We start from the raw sequence: 22,343 nt of genomic DNA, 5'->3' as shown, positions 1-22,343 counted from the left end.
GTCTGCTCCAAAGCTTTAGGGTCTGCTAGTCAGCGTAGTAGCCCAGCTGTGAAGCAAGCTACACTGCCTGTAGATCTAATTACAAATTTTAACTGCATCTAGCCCAGGCAATACTTTGGGCCTAGTAGCAGTGTCTGTTAGTCAGCGGAGTAGCCCAGCTGTTAAGCAAGCTACACCACCCGTGCTTTGGACACTTAATTTTTTCAAAGGAAACGCTTCGGGCCCCCGGGACACTCAGTCAAGAGCATCAGGAAGGCGCCCCAAGGCAAAGGGGCTGGGACTGGCTGTAGCACGCCTTGCGGCGGACCGCCAAGTTCGATCCTTATAAAAGCTTTTTAACTGCAGCAGCTTTAGTGGACGCTACTGGAGCTGGAATTACCGCGGCTGCTGGCACCAGACTTGCCCTCCAATAGATCCTTGTAAAAGGATTTAAAGTGTACTCATTCAAATTACAGAGCCAATTTAAATTACAGAGCTTAGACCTGCCTCTACTGCGGGGGGTCTCGACCCAACAGCGGACAGGCACTATTATTGGGAGAGGGGTGCTGGCCGTCAGGGTCCACCATGGCTCTGGCACAAACCAGGCAACACGGAGGTTGTACGGGCAGGAACGGCCTGGCCGTGTCGGCTTTGCACTCCAGCGTAGTCCCTCTGCCCGCTCGCGCCCGTAACCTCAAACGGATGCGCAAGCGGCTTTTCTTCTCAGGGCTGTTCCCCCGCCCAGCAGGAACGTGGGGGAGCTCAGGTTGGCCTTCCACCGTACTCCCTTACCTCCCTCGCCCTCTTTCCTTCTTCCGTTCTCCATCTAACCCCTCGGCTCTGTGGTGTCTGCTCTCCCTCCAGCTCTCTCCTTCTCACAGGTGGACTGCCGCATGTATTCACACTGTGGCAAATCTTTTGGGCCCAGGCATAAGAAGTTGTCGAGGTAATGGATAATATGTACCCCTTAGAAACGTCCATGACGACCCATTCGAGGAAGCAACTAAACGCCTCAAATAGTGAGCAGGATATGGAGCAAACAGCGATCTATATAGTATGCTCCTTCCCAGAAGCAGCCCAATAGGCGGACACTATACGGAGGCACAGGTAGTAAGTAACCGGAACGCCCCCTCAATGTCTGTTTTGGCAATTAGGGTGCCCCTTCCCAACTTCTTGACCCACCTGATTGCCTTGTCAATGGAGATACAGTATATACTACTGTACTTGGTTCCGCGTCAATGTTGTCATTTACTGACCTGCCCCTTGGATATGACAAATGGTGGATTAGTCTGAATGTATTGGGTTCCGTTTTTGGCACGACTCCCAATGGGGATACCACTACGTCTTGTAAGGAAAGAGTTCTGAATGGAACCGCCATTCTACCTAAAGATATTTATTTTTTTAATTTTCTTGTCACGACGTCTGGGTGTTGGTAGGCTGATTTTACATTTTTACTCCAGCCTTTCTTGATTTTAGAAGGGCATGACATGGCTATATCTGTGTCTCCTTCTCCTTTTACTCCTCCACCTCTTTTCTTTTCGCATGGCTATATGTACTTGTCACTTTTCCATGTATTAGTTGTGTCTTCTGAGCAGTTTGTCAGCTTTTGGACACCTTTGAAGGTGTTTTCTATGTGTTTTCTATGTGTTTCTATGTGTTTTTGTTTGCCTGCCATTGGTTTTAACGGTGTTCGACAGTGATCGACGAACCGTTCGGCTAACATGCCGGTGTTCGTCGAACCGAACCCGAACACTACGGAGGTGGCTCAACACTATTAGTGATGAGCGAGCATGTTCTGTTAACCCTTCAGCATGCTCGCCGAATGTCTTCAGCGTGCTTGGGTGTTATGTTTGAGTCACTCCGTGTGCATGATTTGCGACTGTTTGACAGCTTTAATACATGTGAGGAATGCCTAAGAAACAGGAATTCCTCACATGTATTAAAGCTGTCAAAAAGTCGCAAATCATGCACACGGGAGTGATTCAAACATAACACCGAGCATGAGCATGCTGAAGATACTCGGAAAACACCCAAGCATGCTCGTAAATCTCGAGTAATGAGCATGCTCGCTCATCACTAGTCTTTATGTAAGACTTATACACCATACGTTGAACCTTAAAAATCATTGTATGTGTATTTTTTTTGTAAATAATGGAGGTTAATAAATTTGTTATGTAGACACTTTTTTTCTGTCATTTCTTGTGACTTTTTTGCTAGATATTTGTTTGTAGTCTAAAGGTAAAAGTTCAACACAATGAATACTTTTTATTCTTTTACTTGGCTGTTTTATTACTCTGTGTACTCTGTTTTGTTACTTTATTTTTTTTTTGTGTTGGTGGTGTTTCTCAGGCTGTTTTGACTCTTTTCTCCCATAGACATCCTTTATGTTATTATTCCTCTGTTAAAAGTGCATGTGTTAATAATGTGTATTTAATTTTTGGCTGTATCCTTGACATTACAAATCATGTTATTCTAGAAGGAATCTTGGAATCAAGTGATCTATGAATTACATGACTTGTCGTGTTAAAAATAAATGCAGACAATTACATTATTAAAAAAAAACAAACAGAAATATAACATTGGAAAAAAAATTCCAAAGAAAAGCATTTAAGATACTGACATATTTACATGTGGGGATTTTTTGGGATACATCCTGCTATGTAGCCCCAAAATGCATAGTTAAAGGGGTTGTCCAGTCCAAATCGATAAGTCTACAGTCACGTTGTGTGACTGCAGACTCATGAATCCCGCCAGTACACGCACTGTGTTCTGCAGGGATTCGCCGGTTTCTGACCCAGGGCCAGAGGGTATCTATGCGTTATACATACTCCCGGCCAGAGCCCGTCCAGTGGGAATGGCCTCGCTCCGTATACTTGTATTGTGCGAAGCTGCGCCCACTGGCCGGGAGTATGTATAACTCATACATACCCTCTGGTCCCGGGTCAGAAACTGGCGAATCCCTGCAGCACACAGTGCGTGCGCTGGGGGGATTCATAAGTCTCCACTCAAACAGAGTGATTGTAGACTTATCGATTTGGACCGGAAAATCCCTTTAATGCCAAATTACAAAAGCCAAAAAATGAAATTGCAATTTTCTAATTTATTCTTAGAGTTATATACTGTATGTTCTCACTATGAGCTCGTGCACACGACTGATTTTCCTGTACCAGTGCTTTCTGTGGTTTTCACGGATAGCAGTCATATCTATGATGGTCTACGGGGCTGTGCATATTTCCAATTTTTTTTTATCCATGGACTGAGTGATCTGCAGGAAAAAAACGGAGACTTGTCTGATTTTCATCCGACTGTCGCATCAAAATTGGCAATGCAAGTGTATAGGTCTGTGAAAAAAATCAGACCACGCTCGAATGACATCGGAGTGATGTCTGATTTCTCGCAGAATGGAGGAGGTGGAGAAACTTTTTTTTGTTCTCTCAACGTTAAGAAAAGCTGATGCCACTGTGATTAAACTCTGATCGGAATAATAGGACCGTTTTTCTCAGATGTGGAGACATCGGATGTGTGAACCTACCTTATAAGTGAGCACGTAATAGAAATCTAGGACTGTAGGGAATTCAGACGGGATTCAGACTGTGAGAACATTTTAATTGGAGAACACTTTTTACAGTAATGGTGTAAAGTGTGTACTATTTTATTTTATTGAAATATAGTGAATTTGTATCTGAATGATGACACACAAAGAGTAACTGTAATTAGCACTAGTTTTTGGCTTTCTGAAAGTAATTTTGCTGTGGTTTTTCTGAAGCCTCTAGAGAACTTGAAACTTCACTTATGAAGAGAGCACCGAAAGTTCAGTGTCCTTTCTGCACATTTAGGGTGTGTAGAAGATGGTAACCCCATCTTGTGGCCAATGTTTATTTATTTAAAAGCATCAAGAACACCGGGGGGGGGGGGTAAAACCTACAGCCAGGAGACTAATCGCTCCAGGAGATTTCATAGATGGCTTGTCACTTTCTACAGCTGTCATTACAAGTTTACATAAACAAACATTGACCATATGTTCTCTATACCTCTGTGTAAATATCTGAAGGCAAAGGGAAGCACATGTATTGCCGCTTTTAATTCCGTTTACAATATCAATTATGTTATTTTTAGGTATTAAAAAGGTCTAATTTAATCTAATAAATATTTTATACTATCAATATTGACATTTACATGCATAGTTGAGGAAGTGGAGTGGATAGTATTTTTTCTTCAGTGTCTACAAGAATATCGATGGATTAAATATTTTAGTGTAATGTGATAATTACTAGTGCACAGTAGATAGAGAATAATAGGTATAACTATGGGAGGTGTCGATGAGCATATAAGAAGACAGCAGTAGGATAAAGTGCACACTGTAGGTTGAGGACTTATTACAGATTTGGCATTGGATCCAGGAATTATGTCTCTACCTAGAATGTTTGCCTGTTTGCTTACAAGCAAGGTTAAGGCATGACGTTGTATTTAAACCTCCCAAATTATCATAGAATCATAGAATGTTATTGTTTGAAGGAACCTCCAGGGTCATCGTGTTCAACCCTCTGCTCAATTCACTAAACCTTCTCAGACAGATGTCTGGCCAGCCTCAAGAGTATGAAACTACTCTTCCTATTGAGAATACATGCACGGTTGACCAAACCATGAGTGCATGTGTATGAGGGTATAATGCAGGTAAACAGTATGCAACAGCGGAGACACAGGCGGAACAACAGTATATTTCTTTTATTTAACAACTAATATCAATTGTAAAACATGTATTATATGGTAAAAATTTCTTTACTACACTTGACAGACAAATAAGCAGTAAATCACATAACAGAATGAATTATCCGAATACACTTGAATTCAGGGGCTGGTAGTTTAAAATGATCTACTGGAGGGAAGGGGAACTAGATTGTCATTAACTATACTGGCAATACTCTGTTCCTATTACAACTCGCTGCCCGTTTCCCCTGTAACTCTCTAACATGACTTTTGCGATGTCGCTTTGGCATTTGCTGGTCCCCATCTGATTACTGTCTTTCCCTCTATCTGTACCTGGTACCGTATGTCTCTGTCAGAGGTAACAGCCTGTCTCGCACGTCCTTCCTGGTCGCCGACCCAACAGTGAATCTCTGATCTGACACCTCCGGAGCTTCTGCGACGTCCTGCCACTGGCGCACACATCTGAGAACCATGCCGCCGCAACCCGTTCTCGTTCTGTCGACCGACGTCACCCTGGTGAGGAACCATGACTGGCATCGCTCGGGTCTTCGGGGCTTGACTGGCGACATCTGGGCTCGGCGGATACGCGGCATCTTTCTTCCTGACAGGAGCTGTGGATGCTGCTGTTGTTCCTCTCGTGTCTCTTCGGCATCAGAATCACCTCAGAACTTGCACACACACTGTTTTTCTCCTCATCTCATTTCTCTGACAACGCTGTCCCCAGAGTCCTGGTCAAAATCCTTCCCTCTGCCACACCTCCATGCTGTTCTGGTTCCACAGTGTCTTGTCTCCTTACAAGGGGTTTGGGTGGAATAGTTGTCGGCTGAGGGAGCATTCGGCCAACAACTGTTGAAGGTGTGTGTGCACGCTACTCACGACCTTAGTGAGCAACTGCAGTTATTGAAAACTTCTGACATGTAAGAAAAGTCATCATTAATGGATAACCAGGATCTGATCCATTACCAATAGTTATAATAAAAAACTCAATAGGCCATATCCACATCTCAAAAATAAAACTAAAGTTGCTATCAGAAGGAGGAGGATGACTAGACCCAGAGCATTGTTACAGTCTATCTGTGGGGGGTTTATATAGATATATGAAAGGAGGGGCATTGGTGAAACCACTCGTGATGCTGAGTCTCAAGGTCTATTTTCATCACATGATGCACAGTGAGAAAAAACTGCGGCGATCAGTTAATATCCTGTTCACACAGGCAGACCGCACTTCAGATGCACACTGAACAATCTAATAGATGGTTATGTCTGGATAGGCCGTCATTGTTCTGTTTACATAGGACGAAGCGCTGCAGACAATGATGATCTTTTGTGAAAACCAAAAAGATCATTTCACCCAATGAATGAGAGTTTTGCTCGTTCGTCGAGTGATTGGCAACCGGTTTAGACTGCATGATTATTGTGAATGCGCGTTCCTAAGAAAGTTTGCTCACGATAATTGTGCAGTGTATATGTACCTTTAGGTGGGGCCTTTTTGTCATGGCCAGGGTATTTAGACACAGGTCCCCGAGCAGCAAACTGAACCTTTTGTCCCAAAGGGTTTGCTTTGACCCTCGCCATTTATGACGTCTCTACTCGCTGTTGGATTTTTTTTAGCTTTACTGTGCTGCTAGTGGATTGCGTCTTGATATTAAGGGAATAATTTAATAATGGATGCATATTAGGGAGTAGCTGCATAATTGCTTGTACAGACATCCGAGAGAATCGGGTCGATTAGGCAAATGACACTGTGTTCAAACTGTGTGTGATCCGATTCTCTCAGACGAGAAGAAGATGTAGAACAAAATTTCTCCATCTTCTCCATTGTGTCAGTCTGTGGAAATCAGACTGTACTTAAATATTGTCCGAGTGATCATTTTCACGCACTCATTGACTTTCATGGCCGAGTACGATCCAAATATCAAATTAAACTCGGGCATGAAGAAATTTTTCCTCAGACAAACTGTTGTGTCTGAGGAAAAATATCGGACTTGGCATGACCCCATAGACTAACATTGGTCCGGGTGCAATCCGATGTTTTGTCAGATTGCACCCGAACCAACAATACGCTCGTCTGCACCTGCCCTAAATGTGACAATAAGATTATTATACATTATTGTGAAATTCCTGTCCATCCAGCTACCAGGCACATGTGCAAGGTATTTGCAGAGCCCAAATTTTGTTTCACTCCTGATTTTATTCCCTGACAATCCCACATGTTAGGAAAACATTTGTTTTGATTCTGACTGTAAATAACGATGGTTTCCTCTTGCTTCCATGACACTATTAATAGGATTTACTTTTCTCCACTCTTCGTTCATACGCTTTGTTCTGATTTCAGACTTGCTTCTATGGTGGAAAATACAATGTAATCATATAATTATTTTCTGTGAGTGGTTATACTTGGCCTTAAGACTCATCACGTTCGACTCACTTGAGTTCTCATTTTCTCTTTGGCACCAGTCACGGTTATTTTGATTTGGTTTCTGAAATTTGATTCTTTCTCTTTCTACATGTTCATTGGAGTCAGCTGCTCCTTGTCAATTCTTGCTTTATGTAGACCAATGATTGACTGAGGGTTCGTTCTGGAACGTACAGACATTGTAAATGTCGTTTGTTTAAAAGATTCTTTTAAAGCAGCCTGATCATACAAAAAATATTAAAATAGAGAGGATGCCATAATATTGGAAATGAGATCAGAAATGTAACAGAAATATTGCACAGTAGAATCACAAGCCGCTAATATTCCACGAGTTAGTGGCCCAGTGGCCGGTCAGGACTTCTTATCTTACTCAATGGACACAACTGGTTTCTACTGCAGATGATAATATTTATGCTAATTACTGCTGAACAAGAGGTGATTCTTGTCTACCGAACAGCAACGTTGACTGGTTTCATCTTGGCTTGGTTGACATTCCTCTGGTAATGATATGTGGTTGCACGCCAGCTCCAGTGGCATCTAGCGCATGTGCTGTGGCTCGAGGTGTATTGGCCTTGGCTTAATCTGTGCATTGTACATATGCCGGATATTGATGCCACTAGTTGTTGAGTAGCTTCAGCCTTCATTGCTCACCACTAGTGTTGAGCGAGTATGTTCTGTCCGAGTATGCTCGGGCCGAGCTCCGAGTATTTGTAGCTGCTCGGTGATATGGTTGAATCGCTCCCATGTGCATGATTTGCGACTGTTTGACAGTTTTATTACTACATGTGAGGAATGTATAAGAAATAGACATTCCTCACATGTAATAAAGCTGTCAAACAGTTGCAAATCATGCACACGGGAGCGATTCAACCATATCACCGAGCAGCTGTAAATACTCGGAGCTCGGCCCGAGCATACTCGGCGAAAGGGTTAATAGAACATACTTGCTCAACACTACTCACCACCTTTCTTTCACTTCAATATCCCTTTTTTTGATGGAAATCAAAAAGTGAAAACAGTTTGATGATTAATCTCTTATTAAATTTTTATAGTGGTGAGAGCTTTACTTTTTTGATATAGAATTAAAAGTCCCCTGGAATCACAACCACCCCCACCGATACTGAGAACATGGCTTTAAAATGTCCTGCTGGAAGGAAGTGATGGCCATGCATGTGCACCGCCGCTCCATTCATTGTCTATGGGACTTGTGGACATGGAATGGGATAATTTGCCAAGTTGGGAATAACCTTTTAATTGTGGAACATCATTTGTTACCATAAAAGGCTTCTCGACTTTTGACAAGTCCTACTTTTTGGAAAGGCTCCTTGATAGTAATCAGATTACATAGTCTCTCTCTGCTGGAAACCTCAGCAGTCAGCTGTAATCTGTGGAAAACAAGTAGGACCAAAAGAACAAATGCCGTTATTCATCAAAGTGATTGCTCAAAAATGTTGCGACTTTTGGAGTCTACTCACCAGTTTCACCAACTCTGCCAAAATGGGCAGAACTGTAAAGCAATGGGGTGCGGTGATGGTGTGACGCCACTGCTCGTCTAATTCATGACAAGCTGTGGTGTATCTTACCCAGAAATCTTACTCCAATCTCTGACTGGAGTAAGATTTGTAGCGAGGAGCACGGAAATGCATGGCACTCATCAGACACCCCTGATTCATTAGGAGGTGTGCACTTCTTAATGAATCAGGAATGTCTGACTCCAACATGCCTCCTCATCAAGACCGAAAAATCGCTGGTCTACATGAATCAGGATCAAAGCGACAACAAACTCCACAGAATGTACTGAAATACTTTTTATTAGAGCAGAAAATGACACAACAATAAAAAAAAATTTAAATGTACCCCCCGATACATACAAACACCCATGGGTACAGACATCACAAGCCGTTTGGGGAAACATAGTTGTAATTATTCAATTTACCTGCAGTACCAAAAATTAAGTGCCCTTTCCACAGTGCCCATTCCACAGTGCCCATTCCAAGCAATGGATTGTCTGTGTAATGCAGGGCAAGTCTCTAGAACCTAAGAAGAAGACCTATGTAATTGTTCTCCACTCTAGCTAAGAGACGAGGATCCTGAAGACAAGGCTTCACTTTACTAACACTTTCATGACGGGGCCATATTTCATTCTTCACTTTCATTTTTACGTTCTCTTTTTTTCAAGAGCCTTAACTTTTTTTCAACTTTTTTTTTTAACAAAGTTGTATGAGGGCTTGTTTTTTTGAGTTTTTTTTTTTGCGAGACAAGATATAGTTTTGAATGATATCATTCACTTTACCAAAAATGTGCTGAAAATGGAAAGAAAAAATTCTAAGTCGGATGAAACAATGAATAAAAACACAGTTCTGCCACCTGTTTTTTTTATGTTTCGTTTTACGGCAAAACTTTGACAAGATGATTACAGGTCTGTATGATTGCAGAGATACGAAACGTATTTTTTTTATATTTACCGTCTAAAAAACTCAAAACTTTGCAAAAAAAATGTTTTTTTGAGGCTCGTAACTTTTTCGTTTTTTCTGTTGGTGAGCCTATATGAGAGCTTGTTTTTTTCAACAGCAAGTTGTTGATTTTGTTGATAACTTTTGGTGGCAAATAGGATGCTTTAATAACTTTTTTTGGGGGCGGAGGTAGAGTGATCAGAAAAAATGGCAATTCTGCCATTTATTTCTTTTTTAATATGTTAACTGTATATATTGATTAATTTTACATGTACAGTGGGTACGGAAAGTATTCAGACCCCTTTAAATTTTTCACTCTTTGTTTCATTGCAGCCATTTGGTAACTTCTAACTTCATTTTTTTCTCATTAAAGTACACTCTGCACCCCATCTTGACTGAAAAAAAGCAGAAATATAGAAATTTTTGCAAATTTATTAAAAAAGAAAAGCTAAAATATCACATGGTCATAAGTATTGAGACCCTTTCAGTATTGAGTAGAAGCCCCCTTTTGAGCTAGTACAGCCATGAGTCTTCTTGGGAATGATACAAGTTTTTCACACCTGGATTTGGGGATCCTCTGCCATTCTTCCTTGCAGATCCTCTCCAGTTCCGTCAGGTTGGATGGTGAACGTTGGTGGACAGCCATTTTCAGGTCTCTCCAGAGATGCTCAATTGGGTTTAGATCAGGGCTCTGGCTGGGCCAGTCAAGAATGGTCAGAGTTGTTCTGAAGCCACTCCTTTGTTATTTTAGCTGTGTGCTTAAGGTCATTGTCTTGTTGGAAGGTGGCCAAGTCTGAGATCCAGAGCACTCTGGAAGAGGTTTTCATCCAGGATATCTCTGTACTTGGCCGAGTACCCATGATGAGCTTTTGGTGAATTTTTGATGTTGCGGATCATTAAGTAAAATAAGTTCTTTGCATTTTTTCCAAAATGCGCAGCATCAAAAACTCAACATAAACTCATCGTGGGAATGTAGCCTATCACACCGAGTGGGCTGCTAGCTGCAGAACTTACAGAAAATCCCCTGTCAGACCTTTACTTCTGTTTTAAACATATGCGCAATCATTATTCCTTTGAAACAATAATTTCTGAAGTACATCAAGAAGGAAGTGGATGTGAGAACGACACAAATTACAAAACTAAATCCAATGATTTCCCCATAAGTTTTTTCTTGTGAGTTGCAAATTGTTTCCGGAAAACAAGGGGTTGAAAAGACATAGAAAGCAGAACATTAGCACTATTTATACCGTGGAGGTAAATGGATTGTAGAGCAGAGGAGCAAGAAGGGCAGGCTAATAGTTATAAGGCTGGGCCGACACAGGTAACGTTTTTATCAATAGTCCCACATAGAGTTCCAATAGAAAGAATTTTGTAGATGATATTTTTAAAGCATTTTTGGATGCAGTACTGACAATTATACTTCTGTTATCTTTGTTTTGAAAATAAGGCTGGCCCTGCAAAAATTGATGTAAACCATGCACTATCCTGGAGTATATCCATAAATTAACCTCATAACTCAGCATCAATATGGGTTTATGAGGGATCTATCCTGTCAAACTAATGTTCCAGACTGCACCAAGGTAAAGCCATGAAATGTCTATCCGGACTTTTCGAAGGCTTTTGATATAGTGCCACATAAAAGAATGGTACATAGAACTAGAACAATGGGACTAGGAGAAAGATGTGTATAAGTAGACTGACAACTGGTTAAGTGATAGAAAACAAAGGGTGGCTATTGATGCAGCTCACTCTGATTGTGTCACAGTTAACAGCGGAGTACCACAAGAGTCAGTATTGGGCCCTCTTCTTAATATATTTATTAATAACCTGGTTGAGGGCATATAGAGTAGAATTTACAGATGATACTAAACTCTGCAACGTAATGAGCACAGAGGGTGACAATTTAATATTGTAAAGTTGTAGTGGACGGCGCTTGTTACTGCACATCCGCCTCCCATTCAACTGAATTCAGTTGAATGGGAGGTGGATGTACAATGCCCCGTGGCGGCTGCTACAGATGGAGGGCCAAGCACCGCAGGTAAGGACTTCTTGCTGGCCGCCCCCGCCGCCACCGATAACAGCTGACCGGTGGGGGTGCCGCGTGCGGGATCCTGGCCGATCATACATTGATACCCTATCCTATGGATAGGGCATCAATGTTAAAGTAGTGAACAACTTCTTTAAGGGAATGGGAGAACTGCAGAAGACAGGTTATCAAACTTTTGAAAAAGCAAAGGCTTAAGGGCAATGTTATTACAATATGCACATATTTGAGGAGACAGTACAGAGATCTTTCTAATGATCTTTTGACACCTAGGCCTATGACTGTGACAAGGGGCATTGTTTATGTCTAGAAGAAAGAAGGTTTAATCATAATCACAGACAGATTCTTTACTCTAAGAGCAGTGAGACTATGGAATTCTCTGCTACATGATGTAATGATTGATTCACTAAAAAAGTACAAGAAGGGCCTAATGCCTTTATTGAAAAATATATTGCAGTTTGTGGGTACTAGATTCTTTGATGGGATGTTGATCCAGGGAACTAGTCTGATTGCCGAATGTGGAGTCGGGAAAGAATATTTCTCCTACTAAGGAGCAATTAGCATTCATTGTGTGAGTTTTTGCCTTCTTCTAGATAAACGTTAGGTTATAGGTTGAACTTGATGTATATATATTGGTTGGTCCGCATGGTTTGTCCCTCTTTCTGTTCTGTTAAAGATGGGAGACATTATCAAACAACAGCAAACCCATAGAAATCAATGCAAAATGAAGGGAATATAAAACAGTTGGAGAGTGTGAGAGAGAGGCAGACACAAACAGATGCTAATGCTACGTTAGAGTGTTTTATCCAACATCAGGGCTGTATTCACAGATACACTGCTCAGTACTGCTGTATAATCTCCACACTACTGCTATTTTTGAGAGTGTGCTACAGATATGGGAGCAAGATCTTCTCTGTGTGTGCAGTGTATATCAAGACATCAAGACGTCATAGCAGCTAATCTCCACCCACTAGCAGAAGGACAACTGACAATTTAAGATGGAGCCATATATATGCTAATTGTATAGATGAGGTCACATGAATGCCCACCCGAATGGGGAATACAGAAAAATCGAGACAGTGTGCACATCACACATTTTCACAATTCAGTGGTCTGCAGTCATATAGGAGGAGACTTTTCTGCTTAGACTGGACAGCCCCTTTAATAAGTTACACCCATTTCTATTTCTCTAAGAAATGTATAAAATGAAGGCAAGTGCAAATTGAGGTTTTGATATCTACTTTAACAAAAAGAACCCTGTTTCATTCATAAATTAGAACATATACCAGTAATTGGATGGATGGAGCGTTAACTAGAAAAAGCAGATTTAGGCTATTTTGAAACCTTAGCATGTGATATACCGTTTACATCAATTCTTCAATCAGTATTTTTACTTATGCAACAACAAAGAATGATTTGTCAGCAGATCCTGTACATTTCTAGGCTATATACATCATTTAAGAAAACGGAAAGAAAAATACCATTGCGCAGAGCACAAAATTAAAAGCATGATACAAACTGAGGAACAATGTTGTTTTTGTATACACAGATAAAAAAATTTACAAACTATGAGAAATAGAACAAATAGATGCAATGAGATTGGTGACATGTAACGCTGCCCTCTAGTGTGGAAACAGAATATGTCTTACGTTTCTTATGTTCCCTTGTCTCTTCACGCATCTGGTAATATTGAGTGACAGAATTGAAAGCACTTCACACTATTCATTGCAGCATAACAGATTTTTTCTAGATTCCCATCCTAAAGCATGTACTTATCGTATTTACGTAAATGAATGGCTTTCAAAAAATATATATATGTATATATCATCATTTAATATACTTTCTTTCCTTGGATGATTTCATTTATGCATATATATTTCTTGTTACAGATGTGGCAATTGGGGCACCACATGAGGAAAATATGAATGGAGCCATATATATTTATAATGGGCGAGAAAAAGGCATTACACCTTCTTTTACCCAGGTATTTGTACTCTTCATCATTTTTCAGTTCAGGGAGCATGTTTTACTGATTTTACCTGCAGATTCTCTTCCTCGCAAGATTAGTTTGCTCAAACACAAAACAGGAAGAATGACTTTCATGCTGCTTCCATTTTCGAATTTTGCATTTTGAACAGTGAACCTTGTATCGTGCAGGCTCATTCTGATCTTGGAATTAATATTCTAGCACAATCTGAACTCTAGCTCTAATATTCTCCATGCCTTTCTTATGTATGCAGCAGTAAATATGTTCAAGATGTTACCTGTTTTAGAGATTCCATTAACAAATACGCTATTAGATAATTCTGAATTAAAGGGTTAGGGCGCATTCAGACAGCATGGTAGTGCATGGACTGGCCATTGGCTCTTCTGAGTGCATTGCGATGTGATCATCGTCCATGTTATACATTTGTCTGACTGCGCCCTTATTCTCACTATCTACTGCAGGAGCTCTTCTGCTTACTGTTTTCCTGCTTGCTGGGGGGCTGGGTCTCCTGCTTGATTGACAGTTCGCACCACAGCAACATCTCACCAAGAATTGATTTGTGCACTCTCCAATGCTGCTGTGTAAGGAGCACAGTTGCACTGAAGCTGTCAACGATTGGAAGCTGAGAGTGAGCTCCAGTGATCCGGGCAGCTTCAGAGTAGCGCTTACAAGCTCTTTTGAAATAAACTTGTATTTACTACACATGTTTAGCCACCACAGTAGCCATTAACCTTGGCAAGAGCAGTATGTTATGAATGTGTTCACACACTCACTCCAATAATGGTAGAAGGAAACAACTTACAAAGAGTGACACCACACCTGCACCCAACTGGTCCTGTCCCTAACCACACAACTAAATACCACCTCCTCAGACCTGGCTTCCTAAAAGGCCGTCAAAGACTTTCTCATGCCAGAGGAACCAGAAGGAAGACCGCAATACAAATCCTACAAAGAGAAAGGAAAGCGAGCAGGGAGACATAAGAACCCACGGTAAGAAACTAAACATGCTCACACAGGATAGACAGGGAAAAATACAGAGAACCAAAAAATAAACAGACTAATTAAAAAACCTCTTAGACTCCCAAACGTAAAAGAAAGGGAAGGGTGCTCTGGAGGATGACTCACAGTCAGGCTGAGTTCACACGATGCGTTTTTCATGCGTTTCCGCGGCGTTTTTGCAGTTGCGTAAACGCCGCGGAAACGCATGAAAAACGCATGGTAGAAGGGCAGCAATGTTTCCCAATGGAAATCCGCATGTGCTGTGCCCATGATGCGGATTTTTCCGCAGCGTAAACGCTGCGGTCAAAAATCCGCAGCATGTCAATTAATTTTGCGGAAACGCTGCTCTTTTGCCGCCATTGACTTGCATTAGACCGCATGGAATCCGCATCACTGTATATGTTGATGCGCTTTTCATGCGGTCTAATGTGCGGATGGTACCCGGGTGTGGATGAGAGGACTCTCATCCAGACCCAGGTACCATTAAAAAAAAAAGAATAAAATAAAAAATATATATATTCTCACCTTCTGACGGCCCGCGCTGCGTCCTGCCGGCTTCCCGCGCACTTCGCGGTTGAATGAAGGACCTTCGCTGACGTCAGAGTCATGTGACGGGTCACGTGACGCTGACGTCGGAAGGTCCTACAGTCTTCACTGCCGGCAGCCGGGACCGATGAAGCAGGACACCGGGGGCCATCAGAGGGTAAAGTATATATTTATTTTTTATTTTTTGACATCACACACTATATAAATCCATGCCGGTTGCATGGATTTATATAGTGTGAAGTTGACAAGCACTTTCCAAGTGATGCTAAAATCGCTTGGGAAGCGCTTGTCAACCCGCATGCGGAAATGAAAGTGAAGACCGCTTCATTTCCGCATGTCCCTGGCAGGAAACCGCATGTACAATCCGCATGTACAATCCGCATGCGTTTTTTCCTGCCAGAGAGATGCAGAAACGCTCAGGAAAAAATCCTGAGCATTTCTGCATCGTGTGCACATACCCTCAGTCTGCAGGAAAAGCAACTGGTTAACTAAGCAAGATAATCCATAGCTGAGGCACTAGAACGCCTAATTCCATCTACATAGAAGTATAGCCAGCAAAGAAAGCCAGTGAGAGGTGATTATGTAAAGCCCATCCCAAAATGTGATAGGACAGAACCAAAAGAGAAAATGAAAAGCACCTGAAGAGAAGCAGACCAAGAAAAGGAAAGCAAGGACAAAAGAATCATCAGCATTTAGACAGAGATGAATCGGGCTGTGGCTCAACAGAGGGAAACAAACCACACTGGATTGAGTCCCGAAACCGAGCCATGACACAGTAAACCATAAAATTAAAACTCTTTCTATTTTTGAACTGAGAGGATTTAAAAAAAAGTTAATTGCAAAGTTGCTTCTCTTTGCAAGCAGTTTGCAATTTTAATCATTAAAGAACCTGAGACAGGTTAATGGAGAAGTGTCTCTTATTTGGGTGCTCCACCAATTAGCCCCAGTGAAGTGAGTGACTACAAAGAGCATCTAGATTTCAGGAGGACTCAGCATGTCTGCGCCATACATGAACAATCCATTGACTTTAGTGGACACCTTGTAATGTTTCATCCTACTTTGCATATGCTACAAGGTAATGCTACAGATTACAGCTGATCTCTTGAGTTCCTAGGACACTCTGTGATCAATCTTCACTGTTAATATAAAAGTATTGTTGAAACTGGATAACCCATTTAGTCATGTCCATTTTTAACTCTTTTTTTTACTTTGTGAAAAGTTGAAATTCTAATTCCTATGGGTCTCACATGTCACATTACATTTCCCTTTAATAAATAACCTTTGACTGTGTTTTCCTTTCACATTTGCTCTAAACATTGTCTATGGAAAAAAATGAAACCGTAAGTTAAACACTAGTAGTAAATACGGTGTGAGGTAGAAATGCCATCAAGAGTTCAAGTAACACAACTACGAAACAGAAAAAGGCAACGCTTGTAATCAGAGGCCCTCATTGTTGTACAACTTTTATAATGCCACTGTCCTTTTTATGTGCCATAGAGGTATTTCTCCCTCCATAGATATCGGGAAGTGACCCAAACTTGGCAAGAATGATGCATTGTTTAGTCACAGCACAGAATGTCGATCATACATTTATTTTAGTACTTTTATTACCTTTTATTAATCACAACATACAGTTATATGAAAAAGTTTGGGCACCCCTATTAATCTTAAGCTTAATGTTTTATAAAAATTGGTGTTTTTGCAACAGCTATTTCAGTTTGATATATGTAATAACTGTTGGACACAGTAATGTTTCTGCCTTGAAATGAGGTTTATTGTACTAACAGAAAATGTGCAATCTGCCTTCAAACAAAATTTGACAGGTGCATAAGTATGGGCACCTCACCAGAAAAGTGACATTAATATTTAGTAGATCCTCCTTTTGCAAAAATAACAGCCTCTAGTCGCTTCCTGTAGCTTTTAATGAGTTCCTGGATCCTGGATGAAGGTATTTTTGATCATTCCTCTTTACAAAACAATTCCAGTTCAGTTAAGTTTGATGGTCGCCGAGCATGGACAGCCCTCTTCAAATGATCCCACAGATGTTCAATGATATTCAGGTCTGGGGACTGGGATGGCCATTCCAGAACATTGTAATTGTTCCTCTGCATGAATGCCTGAGTAGATTTGGAGCGGTGTTTTGGATCATTGTCTTGCTGAAAGATCCATCCCCTGCGTAACTTCAACTTTATCACTGATTCTTGAACATTATTGTCAAGAATCTGCTGATACTGAGTGGAATCCATGCGTCCCTCAACTTTAACAAGATTCCCGGTGCCGGGATTGGCCACTCAGCCCCAAAGCATGATGGAACCTCCACCAAATTTTACTGTGGGTAGCAAGTGTTTTTCTTGGAATGCTGTGTTTTTTTGCCGCCATGCATAACGCCTTTTTGTATGACCAAACAACTCAATCTTGGTTTCATCAGTCCACAGGACCTTCTTCCAAAAAGAAATTGGCTTCTCCAAATGTGCTTTTGCATACCTCAGCCGACTCTGTTTGTGGCGTGCTTGCAGAAATGGCTTCTTTCGCATCACTCTCCCATACAGCTTCTCCTTGTGCAAAGAGCGTTGTATAGTTGACCGATGCACAGTGACAATATCTGCAGCAAGTTGATGCTGCAGCTCTCTGGAGGTGGTCTGAGGATTGTCCTTGACTGATCTCACCATTCTTCTTCTCTGCCTTTCTGATGTTTTTCTTGGCCTGCCACTTCTGGCCTTAACAAGAACTGTCCCTGTGTTCTTCCATTTCCTTACTATGTTCCTCACAGTGGAAACTGGCAGGTTAAATCTCTGAGACAGCTTTTTGTATCCTTCCCCTGAACAACTATGTTGAATAATCTTTGTTTTCAGATCATTTGACAGTTGTTTTGAGGAGCCCATGATGCCACTCTTCAGCGGAGATTCAAACAGGAGAGCAACTTGCAAGTGGCCACTTTAAGTAGCTTTTCTCATGATTGCATACACCTGGCTATGAAGTTCAAAGCTCAATGAGGTTACAAAACCAAAAAAAGTGCTTTAGTAAGTCAGTAAAAAGTAGGTAGTATTTAAAACAAGAAAATGATAAGGGTGCCCATACTTATGCACCTGTTAAATTTTGTTTGAATGCAGATTGCACATTTTCTGTTAGTACAATAAACCTCATTTCAAGGCAGAAACATTACTGTGTCCAACAGTTATTACATATATTAAACTGAAATAGCTGTTGCAAAAACACCAATTTTTATAAAACATTAAGCTTAAGATTAATAGGGGTGCCCAAACTTTTTCATATAACTGTATACTATGGTGGGGGTTATTGTAATCTATATGTTATGGTGTTTTTACAGAGAATACGGGGACAGAAATTTGGCTACTCGTTAAGCACATTTGGACAATCTGTATCCACTGGATTAGATGCAGATGGAAATGGATATCAAGGTAATTAACATATAGTAAATCTTACAAAGCAAATCACTAGCTAAATGTATTCATTCGGAAATCATTGCTTCAGGTTGTAGCTACTCCATAGGGAAGAGTCAGACGGCCGTTTAACTCAGACGAGAATCACAACTAAATGCTCGGACCGGCCGTCGGCTCCACGACCAAATCAATGTAACTCCCAGCTGTTAGTGTACCTGGAATGAAGACTAGAGGGGTCCGGCTACCGTAGATTATGCCACCATTATGCTACCATACATTATTACTGAACATACTTGATACTGAATAAGTCAAAATGTTTTGCAAATTTTGTTTCCATTTTTTCATATCATTATCTATCCATCCTGTGATTTTTGACAATTGCATAACTTTTCCTTCTTGTGTTGCAATTTCAATGTGGAGGAGTGTATGAAACTAATATTTGGTCATTTTGTTTATGAAGCAGATATTTAATCATCCTTATGTTCACACGTTCAGTATTCGGTCAGTAATTTACCTCAGTATTTGTAAGCCTAAACCACCAGGAGTGGGTGATAAATACAGAAGTGGTGACGAGTTTCTATTATACTTTTCCTCTGATTGTTCCTCACCTGGTTTTGGCTTACAAATGCTGAGCAAAAAAAGGTCACCAAATACTGAATGTGTGAACGTGGCCTTCATATGGAGCAGTTATATGGTTTGGTCACCCAATGTATAGAGCTATTATTTGGTCACTACGATTGCTTTACTTGAGCACTTTGTGGTGATATATGAGCGTACATGTACCACTGAAATTTAATCTTACAAAGCATTAATATTTTTGGCACCCTATGCACTGTTAGGACTCGCTCATGCGATTTTTTTTTTCCCACGCCGAATTGGCATGAGAGAATAAACGCTGATCAGCATCGCCCCATAGTATAACACTGATCTGAGTACTATTCTATAAAACCTCGGATAGCACTTGGCTCGTGTGAGCGAGCCCTTATTTTGCTTACAACATAGATGTATTATTTGCTGAATATATTGCACTTTTATTTGGATACCACATCAATATAATACTAATATATAAGGCACTGTGTGACTTGGATTGTACAATCTGTGACCATACATCATATAAGGGAGTGTGCTCACAGTAGGTATTGCAACATCTAATTCCTTTTTTTTACTTTTTTTCAGATGAAATCTGAAAACGTTATAGTCTATAACTGTTTACCGCCATCGCTGTATAATTTATTGCCTAATCGTCTGTATTTCCTCTGCAGATCTTGCAGTTGGTGCATTTCTTTCTGACTCTGTTGTTCTGCTGAGGTGAGACTTAATTATTTTATTTTAGGCCGATTTCACATAACTAACGTGGCTGCACTTTACCGTACATTACATATTACAGTATGAAAGGCATTTCCAGAAACAGTGCCCCTCTTTTCCACAAATTGTTTGCAGACTTGACTTTGGTGTGGATGTAAACTTTTTTTTTTTATTATTTCTAAATCTTTTTTTGAATACACAGAAATTAAATTAATACGATCTCAAGTTCGTGTTTTTCTTTCTTTTCCTTAGAACAAGACCAGTTGTAACTCTTGATGCCGCCTTAAAGCTGCCAAGTTCTGTGAATCGGACAAGATATGAATGTGTGGAATATGGTCATCCAGCAGTGTGTATGAATGTCACAATCTGCTTTACGTATCAAGGACAGGGAGTGCCTGGTCATATTGGTAAGATACTGTGTCATTGTGCAGAGATCTGAGCTTGACATTGTGGCTCTGGAACCCTAAGGACAGGGCTTTGTAGCCCCATCTTGAATGAAGATGAGTTGCTAGCTTCCTGCCTGTTCTGCCCTGCGACATTTTCTCATGGCTTCGGCAGTAATTCTCCTGCTTCCTTTAAGCTCACGTCAGCAGAGCAGCTTCTTCTCTTCCACTCTTTTCTGCCATTAGGTTGCAACTGTTGACGACATGCTGATTGACAGCTGGCTCCCGCAGTCAGACAGCGGGGAGCCGGATGTAAATCAGCATGACATCGGCAGTGACATCTCATCAACAGAGCAGCTCAGAAGAGAGGAAGCTGCTCTGTCAATGTGATGTCACAGGAAGCTGGAGAGTAGCCAGCAGGAGCCATCCATGCTTTGAGCCAGAAGAGATCATGGCAGGACAGGACAAGCTGGTAGTTAGCAACTACCTGCCGATAGGTTCTTAGCCCCATAGGCAAGAAAAAAGTTCCGTATAACATGTTGGGCTTCAGTAAAATGGTGCCGGTAACCGCGCATGCACAGATTGATCTCCGGCAGTCTTCAGTAAAATGACGTCGATAGTGGGGCATGCGCAGTATGAGATCTCCGCTCATCATTTAGCTGAGATCTTAATCTGCGCATGCGCCACCACCAGCATGATTTTCTTAAAGACTGCAAGGAGATCAAGCTGCTGGGACAGCACAAGCATGAAATTTAAATAAGGAAGAGGATAAAGACATCAGAGGCAGCGGTGAGGCCGTGGCAGAGGCAAAGACCCTACCCAGGGTCCTGCCCAGATGCACGGAAAAACAAAATGATCTAATGATGATTTTAAAACAACCAGGTTGTGGATTTCTGCACTGAATGTATGTAATAAATCAGTATAACAGCACCATTATGCCTATACCTTTAGTTTAATAAGCATAACCCTGATGACAGGTTCTCTTTAAATTGTCTACTGCCATATACAGATGAATATTAGGACTGCAGAATACAGAAGTCAGATATTTCCATCAGTTCCAAAGGCAATCAGTGAAGTAGAGGTCGAACATGTGCACCTCAGCTTCCTTTAAGAAATTACTGAAATATTCCTCTCTCAGGGGTTCTAGTGCCCCTGTCTAGGAACCGCTGGGGTCCCAGTGGTCAGACCTCCAATATTCAGCAAGTTATGCCCTAACTTAGCCAGTAGTACTGAGCAGTGTAATGGTGAATCCAGCTCTAGGATAAGCTAGCTACAATCTGCACAATGTAATTCTTTGACTTTCATTCTGCTCCTCTCACCTCTCCATAGAGGATATTAAGAGGTATAACCTTACACCTCACTGTGCTTTCAGTCCAATTTGTGTTAAGCAAGATGAATCTAAGTGAATAATGAGTTTAGTAGGCAGTGAGATGAAAATAAAGGTCTTATAAGAGGAAAAAGAAGCAGAGTTCTCGCATAAGATACAATACACGGTTTATTTTATTCCTTTGTACTATTGATTTATGCAATTTCTGTTGAAAATATAGTTTCCACTTAAAGGGGCTGTCCAAAAGTGGGTGGGTGCCAAACTCTGTAAAATACTTAAAAATAAGAAACTCAGCTGGTAATCACCCTCGCAGGATCCAGAGCTGGCTCCACGCTGCTGCTGCAGTCCCTATGTTTTGGCGGCAGCGGTGACATTCAACACTGCTCTAGCCAGTCACTGAGCTTTATTGCTTGTTTACAGAGCTTAGTGGCTATGTCAATGCTGACGGCTGATATTGCTAAGTTCAGTGCTCGACTACTGAGCTAGAGCAGTGACGTGCGCTGTTGACATGATGTCACCACTGCAGCCAAAACACCAGGACTGGAGAGCTGTCGGGGAGTCTGCACTGGACCCCAGGAGGGTGAGTACCTGTGGAGTTTGTTAGCTTAGGTATTTTAAAAAATTTGGGGCCCATTGTCCTCAAAGTGGACAATCCCTTTAAACGTTAGTTTGAGAATAAACAAAAATCGCCGCAGTCGGTCTACCCTATGTTAATGTTTTACTTGGCTAAATATGCAAACATCAATTTTTTATTGTAATACATTCATTACCTTATATCAGGATTTTTCTAGAATCC

At 41.2% G+C, this 22,343-nt stretch overlaps 1 protein-coding gene across 1 annotated transcript in view; it reads left to right on the top strand.

The window, feature by feature from the left end:
• The window catches only part of ITGA4 (integrin subunit alpha 4), a 229,014-nt gene that overhangs the window by 133,755 nt on the left and 72,916 nt on the right, over positions 1-22,343 (top strand). Inside the window, exons 11-14 of the mRNA XM_073646796.1 lie at positions 13,489-13,583; positions 18,460-18,550; positions 19,795-19,840; positions 20,090-20,244. Of these exons, the coding sequence (XP_073502897.1) occupies positions 13,489-13,583; positions 18,460-18,550; positions 19,795-19,840; positions 20,090-20,244 (387 nt within the window). The remainder of the gene's footprint in view (positions 1-13,488; positions 13,584-18,459; positions 18,551-19,794; positions 19,841-20,089; positions 20,245-22,343) is intronic.

This window comes from Phyllobates terribilis, unplaced genomic scaffold (assembly GCF_046119375.1).
Source record: "Phyllobates terribilis strain yellow unplaced genomic scaffold, ASM4611937v1 Scaffold_9__5_contigs__length_417890890, whole genome shotgun sequence".
Taxonomy (NCBI): domain Eukaryota; kingdom Metazoa; phylum Chordata; class Amphibia; order Anura; family Dendrobatidae; genus Phyllobates; species Phyllobates terribilis.
Note: the sequence above shows the minus strand (reverse complement) of the source record. Positions and strands in the feature narration are given on the sequence as shown.